The sequence below is a fragment of the Podarcis melisellensis genome, assembly GCF_964234715.1.
Source record: "Podarcis melisellensis genome assembly, chromosome: 7".
NCBI classification, from domain to species: domain Eukaryota; kingdom Metazoa; phylum Chordata; class Lepidosauria; order Squamata; family Lacertidae; genus Podarcis; species Podarcis melisellensis.
In genome coordinates, this window is record NC_138539.1 from 31,984,077 (window position 1) to 32,001,385 (window position 17,309).

Here is a 17,309-nt window from a genome sequence, read left to right on the forward strand (position 1 = left end):
GTAATCTTAACCATGTCTACTCAGAAGCAAGTCTTACTGATTTCAACGGGGCTTGCACTCAGATACGTGGGGCTAGGTTTGCAGTGTAAATTGTCCAATTGCACTGAAAAATCCTTTCTTTAGAAGGTCAACTCAGTTGTGATATTTTCTGCAAATAGAACAATTGAACTAATTTATTGAGATGTAGTCTGTTTCTTTATGTACAAAATTATCTGTGTTTGAAACATTCCTATTCCTCAATAAAGTACTTTTTCAAACAGAGCACCAATTCTGTCTAGGTGCCAATTACAAGGATGACAACTTCAATACTAAGAACTCTAATTTTGTTCAGGAATAAGGATATAGTTCATGTCAACAAAAGCCCATAAATTGCCTACATCTGTGCAGGTATGCAGATATCTATGCAATCATTTGCTGTGCTAAAAAGATATTCCTTGTTAGAGTCCATATTTGTTATTTTCCTAGGACCTGTTCTCTTTACTGAAGGAGATACACAGCAAAGGCAACAAGCTGGATTATAACCTTTCATATTCTTACATTTTAGGCTTTTAGTGATAATGTATGCCACAAGTCTGCCTAAGAAATATGTTTACTGAGAATGACGCCCTAATGCCTGCAACTGGACCCATGTTATCAGGCTTCTCTCGGTCCACTAAATGCTTCTCAGCTGTGTGGTTCAGCAAGTAAGTCTGGAAGACCAGGAATTATAGCAGTGACAGAAAAACAAGGGAGGTGTTTTCTTCAGGAAAAAAGTCACAGAACTGAAATTACAGTGTTGCTATCTGAAAGTATGGCTGGGCAAGAGTACTGAAGCAATTTAAATATAGAATTAAAGCTCTTTATTTTATAAACACAATGCTATCAAATAGGAGAAACCTACAATGAATTGAAAAATGAGGAGGAAGGCATGCCCACTGAAATCAATGTAGTCATGAATAATTTTAAGTCCATTGATTTCCATGTGTCTGCTCTGCAAATTAATTAGGTATCACCCTAATATATTTATTTTAGAAGTGCTCTTAATAAATGCATGGATTTGTTTGTTAAAATTACATAGACTCGATTAATTCTGCAAAAGTTATATTTTGGCACACGTTCATCAGAAGTCATCACTAGAGCCTTGTGTACATGTCCATTACTGAACATAGCACTGCACTTCTTAGTAGGAGTCACATTGCTGAGCAGACATTTATAAAATGGTGAGCATGTGGTCCTTGCACAACAGCATTTTATTTACCTGTAGTGAGCACACGATATTTCAAATACAACTGTTAGGATCAATACATCCCACCAAAACCTATTGATCACCCATTCCATTGTTTGTCAGTTTGCCACCTTCAGGCACGAGTGGCTGGCAAAAACTTTTCTTTGTTGAAGACTTACCGTATTTTTCGCCCTATAGGATGCAAAAAGTGAAGGGGAAATCTGTGTGCGTCCTATGGGGCGAATGCTCGCTCTCCAGGCTTCAGGGAGCTATTAGCAAGTTCCCGCAGGGCTCCCTAGGCTGCGGATAGCAGCCTGCTTGCCCGGAGCACGGGACGCGCCGAAGCAGAGCGCCCCGCGCTTCGGGCAGATATCCGCGGCTGGGGGGGGATAAAAAATTTTCCCTTTATTTCCCCCCCAAAAAAACTAGGTGCGTTCTATGGGCCAGTGTGTCCTATAGGGCGAAAAATACGGTACTTTGGCAAAGTTTGGGTTTTGATGGAGGAGAGAATGATGGAGAAGCAATATCTAGAACTACTTTGGAGGTTGGGTGGGGGAGACAATACAAGGGCCTGGCCTCTTCAGAGTGGCCTGTCATTAGCTAGGTCCTAGTGATTACAGTTTTCTGTTAAGCAGAGCCCTTTCCTTCTAGACTAGCCCTACCATTAGGGAGTGTGAGATGGCTGCCTCATATATCAGATTCTGAAAGATGGCAGCAGCCCCCTGGCTAGTCCTCCTAAGTCATTTGATTCTACATGCAACTTTAGTAACATGTATTGTTACCCACCTTTAATCATAAGGCTCCAGGGTTGCAACAATTAAAACACAGTGTTAAAAACACTTTCAAACAATTTACTATCACCCGCTCTGCTGATCCTAACACATGGGGATGGGGGTCTGTAGGAAAGAAAGCGGTCTTTCAGGAATTTGGGACATGAGTTGTTGAGGGCTTTAAACACTTCAGTGAGTTGGGCCTAGAATCAAACAAGCAACCAATCCATCTGCTTTAAAATGGGGGCTATGTCCCAGCTAGCTATCTGGCAGCTTCATTTTGAACCAGTTGAAGTTTCCAGGTCATCTTCAAGGGAAGCCCCATGTAGAGCGCATTGCAATAATCCAATCTGGAAGTCATCAGAGCTTGGTGTACCATGGCCCAGTCATCATTGCCCAAGTGGGGCCATGGCTGGTGAAGCAGCTAGAGATGGAAAAAGGCACTTCAAGCCACTAAGTCCAAGGCACCCAGAAGCACTTGAGCCTCCAGTGACAGTGTTGAAACCAGGAGCACCTCCAAACCACAGATGTGCTCCTAGGGTAGTGCATCCCCATCGAGAGCAGGCAGTACAGACAGAAAGACATCCTCCCCATGCCCCCTCAGGTATAAATAATAAAATTATTAATACTATCATCACCATCATGATCATATGACTGATTGATGAACAGGAAGGGGAAGATCTGCATCCCTATCAGGATGCTGGGCTCAGCCCGCCCACCCTCAGCACAGAGTCTACTGTAAGTTTGCTTTCTTTCTCCCCTTCTGCTGCCAAAATAGTTCAAGCCTTGGGGGGGGGGGAATGTGGGGAGCCACCCTATTCTAAAGGTCATGAAGCTTACCGGTGGCCTTAGGCCAATCACTGCCCTTCTCCACTTAACCTACCTTGCGGAGGATGTGGGATAAAAATATAAATTGTACAAAATACAGTGGAGAACTAATCGCTGAAGCAGAACGTTATTTTTGAGGGGAGCCTATTTTGGGCCGAGCCCTTGAAACCTCCAGCCTCCAACTACCTACTTTCTTAAACAGTAAATCTAGTTTGCCTACAGCCTGATCCTCAAAAGGCTTGGATACAATGGGGGGGGCGGAGGAGGAAGAAAAAAGAACAACCCAGCGCAGTCCGTTCCGTCTGTAGGGGAGCTCCTGTTTCGGATCCGATGCAGGTGCAACGAGTGGCGTCAGGCGCCTCGCAACCCCGCTCCGCTCGCCACACGGGGGGCCACAAACCCGGCGGACCCAACCGACATTTATCGGAAAGAGCCCTGCGGTGCCCGGAGCTGCCGCTGGGGGGCGCGGCGAGTCCACCGCCGCTCGGGCGGCGCGAAGGGAAGGGGATGCGGACGGGGCCATTTGCGCCGCCAGGAGAGGGGGGGAGCGGCGGCGGGGGTCGCGCGCGGGGAGGCTTCCGCCGCGGCGGCCCGGGAGCGGGATGGTCCAGGGAGCTCTAGGCCGTGGCTCTGCGGCCGGCACCGGCGAGCAGGCCGCGGCGGCTGCGGGCCTAGCGCCGCGGCCGGCCGGCGGGGGGGGGTGGCGGAGCGGTTGGTTGGGGCCGGCGGCGGCCGAGGCGCGGCGGCGGGGTCAGTTCTCTTTAGTGTTTGCCGATGTTGGAGGCGTCCCCAAAGTGTCCCTGGGAACCAGGTAACTGAGGCCGCGGGGGGTGCCCGACGGGACACCGGGAGGGACTGGGGGGGAGCAGAGGCGAGCGCACCGGCTGACGCCGGGCTCGGGAGATGCTGGAGCCTCCGCGGCGTGAGGGGAGCCGCCTCCCTGCCTTGCCGCCCTCCTTCCCGCTCTGCCCCGGAGGCGGGCGGGTCGGGGACTCGGTCGTCGTCGTCCTGACCCTGGTCGGTCGCCCTTGAGGGGCGGACGAGGCACGCAGGTGAGAGGGACGGCCGCCCGGGGAGCAGCGTGCTGCTCTCGCAAGGCAAAACAAACACAAAATAAAAGAGCACGCCTGAGCAGCCAGAAAGAGCCCAACGCTCTCCTCCTCCTCCTTGGAATGGACGTGCCTCGAAATAAGGGATGCCCCCCACTCCCAAAAGGGAAACAACTTCTCCGTCCACTTTATATAAATACCTGCCTGTTTCTATTCGGCCGCAGAGTTCTGGTTATTGGACCCCTTCATTGCTTAGCTAAAAAACCTCCAAAACTAGCCTCTTCCTCCTCCTCCATGGCTGTCCCTAGAGAGGGTGTGACTTTTTTTTTGGCTCAGTTGCTGCGGCACCTAGTGGAAGCTGTATTGATCTTCACAGCTCATTCCAGGGACTGCGTAGGGAACCCTTGATTCACCACTTATTTAATAATGAACATTTATTATATTTGTATCCTGCCTTTTCTCCAAGAGGCTCAGGTCAATGTAGATCAAGGAGTCCCAAACTGTGGACTTGGGCCATCTGTGTTCTGTGGGCCTCATTTAGTTGGCCCATGGCATGTCTGTAGATTTGTGGTTAAAAGACGGGAATGGTACATCCATCACATTTCATATAGATTTTAATTGTATTTTTGTACTACTTTATTGTATTTTACTGTTTTAAAATTTGAATTCTATGGAGTTAAAAGTGTAATACAGTAGAACACAAAATATGTAAGAACCGAAAATACAATTAAAAATAATACATCATTTAACACAGTGAAATACAATTGTTAAAATGGGCAGAAAACCATTAAGTGGCCCACCAAGACTGATGGGAGTTATGGCTTGCAGAGGAACAGCCTATATCTGCGGAACCATTGCAGATACTACAGGTCCAATTTGGTATTACATTTATTAGAGAGTTTAACATCAACTCCTGTCAGTACAGTGGTACCTCAGGTTAAGAACTTAATTCGTTCTGGAGGTCCGTTCTTAACCTGAAACTGTTTTTAACCTGAGGTACCACTTTAGTTAAGCTGCTGCGCCGCTGCCACACAATTTCTGTTCTCATCCTGAAGCAAAGTTATTCACTCGAGGTACTATTTCTGGGTTAGCAGAGCCTGAAGCGTCTGTAACCTGAGCTACCACTGTATATAAAAAAGCATCATACACAGGACCTATCCTTGAAAGATGTAAGTTTCCCTTGATGTAGAATGCAGTGGTCCATTGCTTGGCAGCATCTGCAACTGGTTCTGCAGATATAAGTTGGCCCCCTGCAAACCATAATGCCCATCAGTCCCACCAGCAACCCTAAATGAATGGGGGCATGCCCACCTCCTCACCTATGTAATACTCTGTCATGTTAGATCTGATGGAGTTGCAGTTGTGTTTGAAGGTGAGAAACAAAAGTTATGCAGGAAGGCATCAGTGGCTTTCTTTCATTTTTTAAACTTCTCCCCCACCTTTCATGATTGAGCTCAAGACAATCTACATAGGTGGTTATCTCCTATACACCCAAGTTACATAGCTTCAACAAGGGGATTGTGTCTTCTGATATTTAGTTGTAATGCCCAAGAGAATGAGTAGGTTAGAAATGAAAGTAAATGAATAGATTAGTTTTCAAAGACCAGAGTTTTAAAGATCATACAAAGTTATGTTTACAAGTAGACGATATATGTTGTATAGTCAATTAGTAAAGGAAAAAATACCAAGTAAAAATATATTTGTATTGTGCTAGTGATGATCTGACACCAATTGATTAAGTTGGTGTGATGGCCTGGAATGTTTATAAATACTCCCAAGTGCCTATAAGCAAAGCAATCCAGCTTTTCTGAGGAAAAGTTGTCTTTTAGCTCATTTTCATTATACACACAGTGTTGGGGACAAGCATGCGGGGCATGCTTGAGGACTTAGAAGAGGTACCATGAGACAGAAAGGTGAAAGGGCAAGGAGGCTGAAGGAATTTCACATACTGATTTGAATTAATCCACTAATAGTTTGGTTTCAGACATCTCTCCCAGTTTCAGTTTTATTGGATTAGCTGTTACGAGTGCTTTAATATTGCTTACTCTCTGAACTGATTAATTCCATTAAAACATTTTTACATCTGGTCATAGTAATATTTTAAGTTGCTAAAATACATAGTGATACATCAACTTTAGTAAGGGCAGTGCAGTATGTGAAAATGTGTGTCAGTCACAGATAGTTCGTGACAAAAAGTTAGGGAGTAAACATTTGGTTTATAGGAGTTCTGGACAGCTTTCATAAGAGGGAACGAGAGACAGAATAAATGAATTGGGACGTTGTTGCAAGCCACTATCATCTTTACTTTTCTGATTGTTAAACTGTCAAATGATACATCAATATGATGGGTTGCATTTTTATTAACTCTAATCTTTTTGACCTCTGACCTGCCTATTCAGCTACCTAGTTTTGATGCCATTGGTTGAGCAGCCAGATGTCATGGCCCAATGGCTGATATCATTTTAGCCCAGTACCAATAACTTTATCTCCAGCACTTTAAATATTGACTACATGCAGTAGTCTTTTGAATGACACCCTTGCTGTTGCAAATTAGTCAGGTGGTTCAAGAGCCTTTCAGTGAAAACATTAGCCACAGTCTCATGCACTTAGAAAGTCCCATTGAACTCAATGCGACTTAATTCTTTGTAGAGGTGCATAGGATTTCATTGATTGACAGCTACTGCTTAGTTGAAGGAAATGATAAACTCTGTAGAGGAAGCCCACAATTTACATGGGGGTTATGATTAGGGACTTCTGGGTTTTGATCATTCAGGAGCCGATTTGTTTGGGATCCAAGGTGTTTGAGATCCAAGGTACGACTGTATTATTTACTAAATTTATATACTCCCCTTTATTCGAAGATTTCAGGGTGGTTCACAAAATAAAAATACAGGATAAAAGCACAAAACCAAAACAATAACATCCCCTCTCACAAACACAAGTGGTTCAGGCTTTGTCAGACCTCATGTGCAAAAAGTTCCAAACTAGGGAGAAGCCACCAATAAACTCTCCCATGGAAGGTGCCCTTAAGAGTCTGTACTCAGTTGGTGTAAAGCACCAGACAGGGCCTGCCCACCCATGAGGCAAGATGAGGCAACCACCCCAGGCAGCAGGATCTACAGGGGCAGCAGATCCCGATGTAGATCTTTATCCCTTTACCTTGTTCCTGATGCAGGTCTTCACTCACTCTCCTTCTCTGGCAGTGTGGGGAGGCATTTTGTGGTTCACCTCGGGTGCCACAATGTCTTGGTCTGGCCCTGGCATCAGAGCTGAAAATATGAAAGACTTAGCCAATACAGCCATGACTGATAAATTCTTTAATTGAAAACCATTTTTGAACAGTTCGATTGGATTGCTGGTCATATTTGTGCTTTCCCTTAAGAATAGAAAGAAGCACAAAATAATACTAATACTTTGGTGTATCTTTCCCCCCTTCAGTAAAAATCAATGGCACAAGTCATCATGCAGACCACACCAAATCACTCTGGACCTCCCCAGTCTCCAGCAGTGCTAACCCCATCAGTAACAGCAACAGGTTCAGTGGTTCTTCAGCCCTCAGTGAATGGATCCATTCCAGAAACAGCTGTCAATTGTAATAATTCCACAACTGGTCAGGTGGATTCCATACCTTCTAGCAACTCACAGGGTAAGGCAGTGGCGGATTTAAATTGTATTTTCTTTTTGTGTTATTGGTGTTAGGGGGGTTGGAATAAATGATTCACAAAGAGCACAGAATGAAAGAAGTACTCAGAAACACCTAAAACACAATTAGTGCAGTTTCACAGCTTTTACTGAATTTAGCTTAAAGTAGAGTTTTGTTTCCTGGGCACTATAGAAGCCCTGAAAAGAACTCACCTCTCTCCCAGCTTGACTGTACCTTCTACTGAAACGTTTAAAACTGCATGAAGTTATCCAAGTGTGTTTTCTACACTAGGACAAAATGTCTAAGACTTTTGGTTTTTTTTGGCAGCAAGTGGTATTTCTTTTGTAGCTCTGTAAGTAAAACATTGTTTCTGTCCTTGTAAACTGAAACACTGGCCCCAAAAGTAAACCTGCAATGAAATTTTGTGTTGTTAATGAACATAAACAATAGGAGGAGAAATGAAATCACAAGAGGAATAAAATATTAGCAATTCCCAAGCTTTCTTCAGTTCAGGGAGCAGTGATTAAAAGGCTTAGATTAGAGGAGATGCTAGAAATGGAGAAACAATAAATAGAAAAAATGGGTTAGATCTAGACTTGCCCTTCTGCTAATGGAAGCTGATTCTCCCTTCTGTAGTAGTGCCCCCCATGCCATCTTTCATGCTGTTCTGGTAGACCCTCAAGCCTTCTGGAGCAGTTTATTTTTAGGGGCCTGCGGGTGGTGGCGTAGGAAGGGGGGGTGAGGTGGGTGTGGGCCGCCCCGGATGCCATCACTGGCCTGCACTGGCCCTGGGTGCCCAAGCAGCTAGCTACGCCACTGCTTGCAGGTGGTGGTGGGGGAGGAATCTGCGAAAACTGTCTCTCCTCTCCCTCTTTCCACCAGTGGGAGAATTGCATGAGCAGAATGTGACTCGGGTCAGGTCTGGATGCAATACACAGATTGAGTTCAAGGAATTTTAGTATGTGCCAAAGACAAGCACATAACAGGTTTTAATTATTTGAAGTACTCATAAAGGTTGTAATTAGTAACTTTAACATTAAGGGATTTATAGAACATATATTTTAAGATTCATATGGTTGAAGTAAAAATATATTAGGTATAAGATCCTGACTTTTAGACTTACCATCCAAATTCAGTTTTTTCTTCAACATGGTGTCTGAGATTTGTTTTCCAAAGTTTTAGCTAGATTTTTTTTTTACTATTTCTACAAACTGATGATGATGTTTCCATATAAAAACAACCTTGTCTCAATTTTATTTACAGTTCCTTTACAAGATAACATGGCAAACCCCAAAGAGAAAACTCCAATGTGTCTGGTAAATGAGTTGGCCCGTTTCAATAGAATTCAACCTCTGTATAAGCTCTTGAATGAACGAGGACCTGCTCATGCCAAGGTAACTTCATACTTTTCCAGTGTATATGCCATTTGTTACCATTAGAACAGATTATGAACAGAGTAATCCTTGCTGAGTGTAACATCCCTGCAGTTCTGTAACTTTTAAGTTGCCACTAAATATATGAATTTTTTCTTTCTTACACACATAAGTAACTCCAGTCTTCAACATCGCTAGCAGTTTAATAAGTCTCAGTTGTACAAACTTTCCCTTATGATTTCAACCACACGGTTCCAAAGCTGCTTTGTTTTTATGCACCCCTACCACAAATGGAAGAAATACCCTTTTGAGACTTCATAAAGCCAGCATTTTCCATCTTCTGCCTTCTTCATAATCCTGTTTTCCAGGGAAACCAGTGCCACCAGATAGTGATTTTGATGCAGTTGACTTTATAATTGGTTGATACAATAAAAGAGGATCTGGCTATTAAAATTTGACTCTATTCTTCTTTGGGAATATTTATTTGGAGATCTTTATCGCCCCCCTCCATTGCCTGGTGTGTAGCTGCTTGTACATTACTTAAAATAATTGTAGGGTGTACACACACATACACATCTGGATCCATAGTGACCCAGAGTGGAACTTTGCTCACAGAATGGACTTGCTAGTAAACTGTGGAAGAGACCATTTTCTCAGATTGCTCCTTCCCCTACAGCCCCTTGTGCCCTCTGTAGAACAGCATGGGAGGTGGGGTGGGGCACAAGGTGAAGGGAGCAGTCAGGAAAAATCTCTCTCCCTTGTCTGGCAGCAGGAGCATCTGCTAGATTCAAATTCTTTTCATAAACAGAAGGATACACCTTAGTATCTAACCTTATGCCAGCTGTTACATAGTTCTGCATCCAAACTTGGGTGAAACACAAGGTTGCTTTGGTAGGTACATACAGAAACATACACAAGATCTTTGCTTTTCCCTCCAGTTCTATAGGATTAAAATAGATTGCCTTGATTTTTTTTTTTTAGAAAAAACATAGGGCCCTTCCAAAGCTACCATCAAATTAAAGTTTAAATTGGCAGACTGTGACACTGAGCCAAGGCAGAGATCCTTTTCAATCTTTTTCATTTTTACATAGGAAGACAAAAAACACCAAGTATCAGAACGCAGGGTCACAGATTTGATAGTAAAAAATACGAGGATCTATAAGGATTTGTCTCTCTGGTCCCTGTTTTGCTGCCATGGCAGTACTGGAAAATACCAGGCCCATGATTTCTACATTTCATTAATGTGATTTGTGGTTTATGGTGGGTGTGGGTGAAAACAAACCATTTCAAGAGGATCAGTTTCAATGGTCCTGACTTTTGTGTGTGTATGATTCTCCCCCTGGTCTCCACTCCAGTCTCACAGGTTGCTCCCCTTTTCCTGACATTCCCTTTTGATCATTCTGCTCAGCTTCTAATCTCAGCTGAAAGAAGAAGTGGGGAAGAGAATTGCTCTTCTTACTTCCTCCTTAGCTCTGTGCAGTGCTTCCAAGGACATCTGCACTCCGGGAGTGGGAAATTTGCCACCCACATTACCAATAGTTCTGAAGTTGTTCCATCAGCTGTGCAAAAAAGTGGTGGTGGGCAATATGAATGGCACGTGCAGATACACCTGGTGCTTGTAAACTAGAGGTAATATATTCACTAGTCACCTGTGCTTGCTAGGGCTGATGAGAGTCAATCCAAAATCTCTGGAGAGTAGATGGCATATTTCACAAGGGTTGCTCTTGCTAACATTGGCCTTATTTACTTGCCCTTTACGTCTTTGAAGATGTTCACGGTGCAGCTGACTCTTGGAGAGCAGACATGGGATGCTGAAGGAAGCAGTATTAAAAAGGCTCATCATTCTGCTGCTAGCAAAGCTCTGAGTGAAACTACCCTCCCCAAACCAGCACCTAGACCACCCAAAAACAATGTTAATAATAATCCAGGTGAGTCACCATTCTACTTGCCACAATATTCATGAATGTGTTCAGCCTGGGTTAGTGTCATTTCAGCTGCGGTATATAGCAACCATAAGTGAAGCTGGAAAACAGGAACCAGCGGAATGATGAAAAGCTATACTCTTATCATGAGATTGCATAATTATTCATCTTATTTCCATAGCAAGAGCTATTGAGCTTTCATATTTCTGCAAGATTCAGCTCCAAAGTATGTAAATTGCATTAATATGAACTGCATTAATTTGTTGGGGGAGGGAATAGTGACCAGACACAAAATCAACACATTTGAACTGTTTATTTCTCTTAATAAAACTAGACAAGGAAGAATTTTAACTCGTGTCTTTGCAAGATGGTGTGAAAGTACCGTATTTTTCGCTCTATAAGACGCACCAGACCACAAGACGCACCTAGTTTTTGGAGGAGGAAAACAAGAAAAAAAATATTCTGAATCTCAGAAGCCAGAACAGCAAGAGGGATCACTACGCAGTAAAAGCAGCGATCCCTCTTGCTGTTCTGGTTTCTGGGATAGCTGTGCAGCCTGCATTTGCTTCATAAGACGCACACACATTTCCCCTTACTTTTTAGGAGGGAAACAGTGAGTCTTATAGAGCAAAAAATACGGTACATGCGAAGGATGCATTCAGTTATACATTTTGCACTGTTTGACCAGCAGAGGGCTGTAGAACACCTGTGATTCAAAACCTATGTTGCTAAATTGCAAAAGGAGGGACATCAGATCTACTATATCACTTTTCTGAAAGCAAACTATGTTTTTGACAGAAAAGCACCGCTAGTAACAGTTCTGTTGGTATGGTAAGATCATGACAGGACCAACTAAAATGTTGTGTGTTTCTGCTTTATTTGTCAAAATGAGATGATAAAACTTTTACTACTATAGCAGTTTCATACTGATCTATATTAAAATAAAACTTGAGACTCTCCAAAGCTGAACTAACAGAGTTCTAAATTTGTTTCAGAATGTAGATTACTACATTCTACAGTCTATAGAATGTAGATTACTACATTCTGGGGTGTGATTCACTGCATATAGGGGAATGCCTTGCCTTTCCCAGTGCATCTGTTGAGATTGGCAGAGGAAGTTTGCTGGTGCTGCCTGTTTTCTGTGGTGACACAATACAGGGCCTTCTCTGTACTGGTACATTGACTGTTGGATACCCTCCCTCTGAAAGTATGATTGCCACCCTCAGTAGCTACCTTTTGATGCCAACTCAAGCTGTGTTTTTTCATTCAGGCTTTTTGTAGACTAAGCATGAATATTAGTCATTATTGTCATTGTTAATGTTTTCTGCTGTGTATGTTGTAATGATTGTTTTAGATTTTTCAAAGTTCTGTTTTTATTGTGTGTTGTATTCATGTGATTGACATGTTATGCCTTGCATGATTTAAATGGAAGTAGGATGATTTAAAATTAAACTAACAAATAGTAATAATCATTTATAAATAGTTCTCTTTATCAGTACAAAATTACTTATTCTGTGCAAATTACAAAGATAAAGTGTTGTGTGGAGTGACAGTGTATTATTTTGCCTTCCTGGTGTTAGTTATCCTATATATAGGGTAGCTTCACAATATTCAGTTCTTACATGGAAGACCACCCAGTAAAGAAATTGATGTGAAACTTGTTTCATAGAATTGTCAAGTTGGAAGAGATTTCCCTGAGGGTCATTTGGTCCAACCCCCCGCAATGCAGGAATCACAACATGCGGTTTCCCATCCAATTTTTAAACCATACTAGACCCTGCTTAGTTTTGCAAATGTGCTAGTAGTTTTCATTGCTACACCACTAGGAGGAGTTTTGTAAGATATTACAATGCCACACTGCTTTTAAAACGTTTTATTGCTTTTTTGTGTGTTTTGCTTCTGTAAGCTGTCTTGGGTGCTACTTGTGCAGAAAATGCAAGAATTTAGAAACCAAATACATTTTATTTATTTATTTTTTTTTTATAATAATGTTTTTATTTGCTTTTTTCCAAGGTCAGATACATCGTCAGTTATTCAACAAAGGCAGTTTTACAGAAAGAAAAGGAAAAAGGTTATAAGCAAAAAAGAGATCTTACTTTACAAAACAATTTTTCATGATCTACTGGACTTCCCCACATCTTCCATCCCCTGCATCTTTTTCAATAAAATAAAGTTACAGCAAATTAATACCTTGTTTCCTGTGTTTTGTACTTTCCTCAATTGTATATTAGGTTTAGGGGAAATATTGTTAGTTCACAATTCCAACAGTCCTCAATATAGAAACTTTACCCTAGACTTTAGTCATTTCATCATCAGAACTTAAATTCAGCAATATCAAAAATTTGAAATCTGAAGCTTGTTGTCTAAAAACTTAACAAATTCTCAACATTCACATAACTTATAATGTTTTTGTAAATAGTCCTTAAATTTTTTCCAGTCCTCTTCCACTGCCTCTTCTCCCAGGTCTCGGATTCTGCCAGTCATTTCGGCCAGTTCCATATAGTCCATCAGCTGCGAGCTTTGCTTGCGTCCCAGATTGTTCTCTTGTCCACCGGGGTATTCATATTGATTTCAAAATAATCCTTCAACGTTTTTTGGGCCTTCTTCACAATCTCCTGATCTCTGAACAAAGTGTCATTCATTCTCCATCTGAAGGATCCAGCTGGCACAAGTCTCAGATCCATTTTCAATGCGTTATGGTCGGAGCAGGTTTTAGGGCAGATCTCTATTTTTTTTGTCTTAGGGGCCAGCCCTCTAGTTATCCAAATTTGGTCAATTCTTGTCCATGATAGGTGAGCCTCAGAAAAGAAAGTCCCTTCTTTACCTAGTGGGTTTTTGGTCCTCCAAATGTCGATCAAGTCCATATTGTCTGTCAGTTCAAAAAAAGATTTAGGTAGTCTGCCATCTTTAGTCAAATTTTGGTTTTGTGACTTATCCATATGTGTAGAGACGACTCCATTCATATCTCCCATCAAAATGATGTTAGTGTAGTCTATATGATCCAACATTATCTCATGCAGCTTTTTGTAAAATTCCGCTTTCCCCTCATTTGGTGCATATACTCCTACTATCAAAAATTTTTCTCCTTGTGTTTGGATTTCAATCGCCAAAATTCTTCCTTGTTCATCTTTAAATATCAACTTTGGTGCTAGGTTCTCTTTTGCATAAATCACTACTCCTCTTTTCTTAACTTTGTCTGAGGAAACAAATTCTTGGCCTAATTTTTTGTTAATTAAAACTCTCCTATGGAGCCTAGTCACATGTGTTTCTTGTAGGCATATGATGTCCAATTGTTCCTTTCTCAATATGTGAAAAATCTTTTTCCTTTTCTCAGGGGAATTTGCACCATGAATGTTCCAACTAAATAGCTGCAGAGACATCTTGAATCAAATTGTTAGCCAGTAGGAGTGTCTTTCTTGCTGTCAAGATCTGGAGGTAATGCACCAGGCGGAGGTGGTGGCCAGGCACCTGCTACTCCTTTCCGAAGGTCCTCCCCGTAGTCGTTCAAAAATTTTTCTTGGTCTTCTGCTGATCTAATTCTCACTTTTTTCCCTTTAATGCTGAAGGATAGTCCTTGAGGGAATTCCCACCTATAAGGGATTGTGTTGTTTCTCAGTAGGCTTGCGAGGTCTTTATATGCAATTCTTAAATCCAACAGCTGTTTCGGAATGTCTCTGAAGATTTCTGCAGTTCTTCCCTGAATCACCAATGTATTTTTAAAATGAAGGCCGAGTATGTTATCTTTTTCTTGCTTAGATCTCAAAATGACCAAGCAATCTCTTGGTTTGTCCTTCTTTGCTACTCTTCCCAGCCTGAAGGCGGTGACAATTTTAAAGTCCTTGTCTTCTGCGATACCCCAGAACTTTGATATTTCTGCCGTCAGGTAGCTGATCAAATCTTCTTTCTCAAGTTCTGGTATATTCCTAATCCTAAGGTTGCTTTCCCGGTTTTTCAATTCTGCCATGGACAGGTAGGCTTGCTGTTCATTAAGCTGTCTGCTCAGTGGTCTTACTTCTCCTCTTACTTCCTCTATCCTCTTTTTATTTTGGTCTGCCTTTAAATTTGCTTCTTCGGCTAATTTACGATTTTCTGCTGTTGTTGCCTGCAAATTTCCAATGGCCTCTAAATTTTTAGAAACTTGGTCAGTCAATTTGTTGATTGTGGCTGTCACCTGATCAAACTTAGAGGCCTGCTCATCTGCCTTTTTATTTAACGCTGCCAGCTGTTCCAAAATTTCCTTAGATACAGGATCTAGTCCTCCTGCAGCCATGTCCCGAAAAGCTGGCTGTTTAATTTCTCCTTCTTGCAGACCTGTAACTATTGGAACTGATGATCTGCGAGGCTGCACCGGCAAGGTTGTTTGTATTAGCTCAGATTGTTTTGCTTTTTTGGCAGCTCTTGTTTTTGCGGCTCCACTCATTCCACAGCTGTCCATGTAGCAAGGTCAAATTGTAAATCCCATGGGAAAGACAAACCGAAAGGTAAACATCCAGGCAGAAGCTTTACAAAAAACCCTGCAGTTCCCAGAGACTATATATTCCACAATCCAGTAGGGGGAGCTTCCCAAAAGTTAAGAGAAAAAAAAGGTGAAAAGTTTCCACCATTAAATTCCCCTCTTTAAAAGTTCCAAAAAGTTCCAAAAGTTAAAGAAAAACCGAAAACCAAGGGGTAGAACCTTCAAAAGTTCATTTAAACTAGCAGAGAGTACGTGTTCTTTACAGTGGTGCATGCACAGTTCCTTATTTGTAACCACAAAAGTAGCCCCAAAGTAACTTTAAAGTCTTATATACAGTTACCGCAGTCTGATGATTTTTGTATCCAGACAGCCCGAGAGCTGTTTTGAAACTTTGTAATCCACACAAAAGAGAAAGGAAGAGGTTGCTGCCTATATCCTCTTGTAAAAAAGAAATTCTCAACTTTTCTTAACTTTCCATGCACTTTAATTCGAATTTGCAAGGTGTACTCCAACTTCTTAAAAGTCCCTCTCAGCGCTTCAGATTTATAGCTCTTTGCTTGGTGTTTAAACAGAGCCGGAAGACGGACTTCCTTTTTAACGTCTCCCGCTTTCAGCCAAATTTCAGAAATTTAGAGTCCCAAATCTCAAAAACCTTACTCACGAGTAAGTTGATTCCAATCGAATGTTCAAGGAAGAAAGGTCAGCGCTCATCAGCAGCAGCCGCGCGGCTTCACTCCCGCGGAAAGAGCGATGAACTCACAGCACCGCTACCCCCTCCACGTTCCGGAGCCCCTTACGGGGTCCCTTCTTCGTTTCCGAGGTCGCTCTTGGTGCCCGCCGAGTCCCACGACCACAGGCTCACTCTACCTGTGGTTTTTCTTAACGGGTCTCCGCTTTGCCGTAGCGGACGACCCTTTTCCGCGGAGCCCCTCTTCACAGCGCGAAGAGGACCGCCATTGCTGTTTCGCGCCGCCTCCGGAAGTCCATTTATTTATTTAAAGTATTTATAGACTATGAGTAAAACATACTCAAGGCAGCTTATGCAATACCAGATAAAAATACAATTTCCAACAATAGTAAAACAGAAGTAGAATACCAAATCTTCTTTAACACATACAAACATTTATAAAACCTGGTAGTAATAAATACACTTTCAGTTCAAAAATAAAACACATTTTTTTCACAAAACCATTTGCTATTATGAAGGAACTCAATAGCAGCACAGAGGGTTACTTGAATAAGCTAGTGAAAATGAGTGAGTACTTAAGGCCTCTCTGAAGTTTAATTCATTGGTTAGCAATGAATTTAAAAGTCGTGAGGCTGTTGCAGAGAAAGCCACTCAACCTAGTGGTGGGTAGGTGACAGATCATTGGCATTTGCAAAGCACAGAGCTGTGGCTTTGCATGGTTTGATTCCAAACTGTGGGCAAAAGTAGATCACTGATGTCTTTGTGATGCCAAGGGAGTGGCAAAATTGGCCTGCAGGGGATGAGGGAGATAAAGATCCGGCCAGCCACCAGCTGCATCCAGTTTCCCCACCTCTGCAGTAGAGGGGCTGTGTCAAGAACTTGGCAGCAGGCCAGTTGTGTGTGAGGAGTGGGGTTAGGAGTCTCAAAAGCACCCAGTGAGAAAAGCTCATTGTTGACTTCAGTTGTGCACAGGGATGTAGGAATAGTCATGTGAGTGCACATGCCCCAGGAAACCAATTCATGCTTGCTTTTTTCATGTCTCTTTATTGGGAGCAAAATATACCTGTTATCCTTTGTGCTTTCATACATTTTCCATCTAGGTAGGAATAACATTTGCTCCATCCTGCTTAGCATTTTAATACAAACATTGCTAAGAAAATGCACCGTAGAGGATGCAGACTGCTTGCTGCCTTTTGTAGTTTCAGTAAAAATCTGGTATCTGAATGGATGAAGGACAGGCTATAAATATTTTTTTAAAACCATATAAAAATAAATGAAACCAGCAAGACTACCTCCATGCCTGAGTTGTTTGTAGAATCTTGTACCCAAATCTAGATCTGATTTTTTAAAAGCCAGTTCTGCATTCTAACCACTAA

At 42.3% G+C, this 17,309-nt stretch overlaps 1 protein-coding gene across 4 annotated transcripts in view; it reads left to right on the forward strand.

Moving 5' to 3' along the window:
• Positions 1-3,456: 3,456 nt before the first annotated feature.
• The window catches only part of STAU2 (staufen double-stranded RNA binding protein 2), a 142,793-nt gene continuing 128,940 nt past the window's right edge, over positions 3,457-17,309 (forward strand). For 3 of the 4 annotated variants that reach the window (XR_014170646.1, XM_081919723.1, XM_081919725.1), the window contains exons 1-4: positions 3,457-3,613; positions 7,290-7,497; positions 8,758-8,888; positions 10,636-10,795. Coding sequence is in view for 3 of the 4 variants with exons in the window: in XM_081919723.1 (XP_081775849.1) it covers positions 7,299-7,497; positions 8,758-8,888; positions 10,636-10,795 (490 nt within the window). In the remaining variant the exon portion in view is untranslated. Of the gene's footprint in view, positions 3,614-3,721; positions 3,855-7,289; positions 7,498-8,757; positions 8,889-10,635; positions 10,796-17,309 lie in introns of those variants that run through there. The other variant, XM_081919724.1, reaches the window with a different exon arrangement.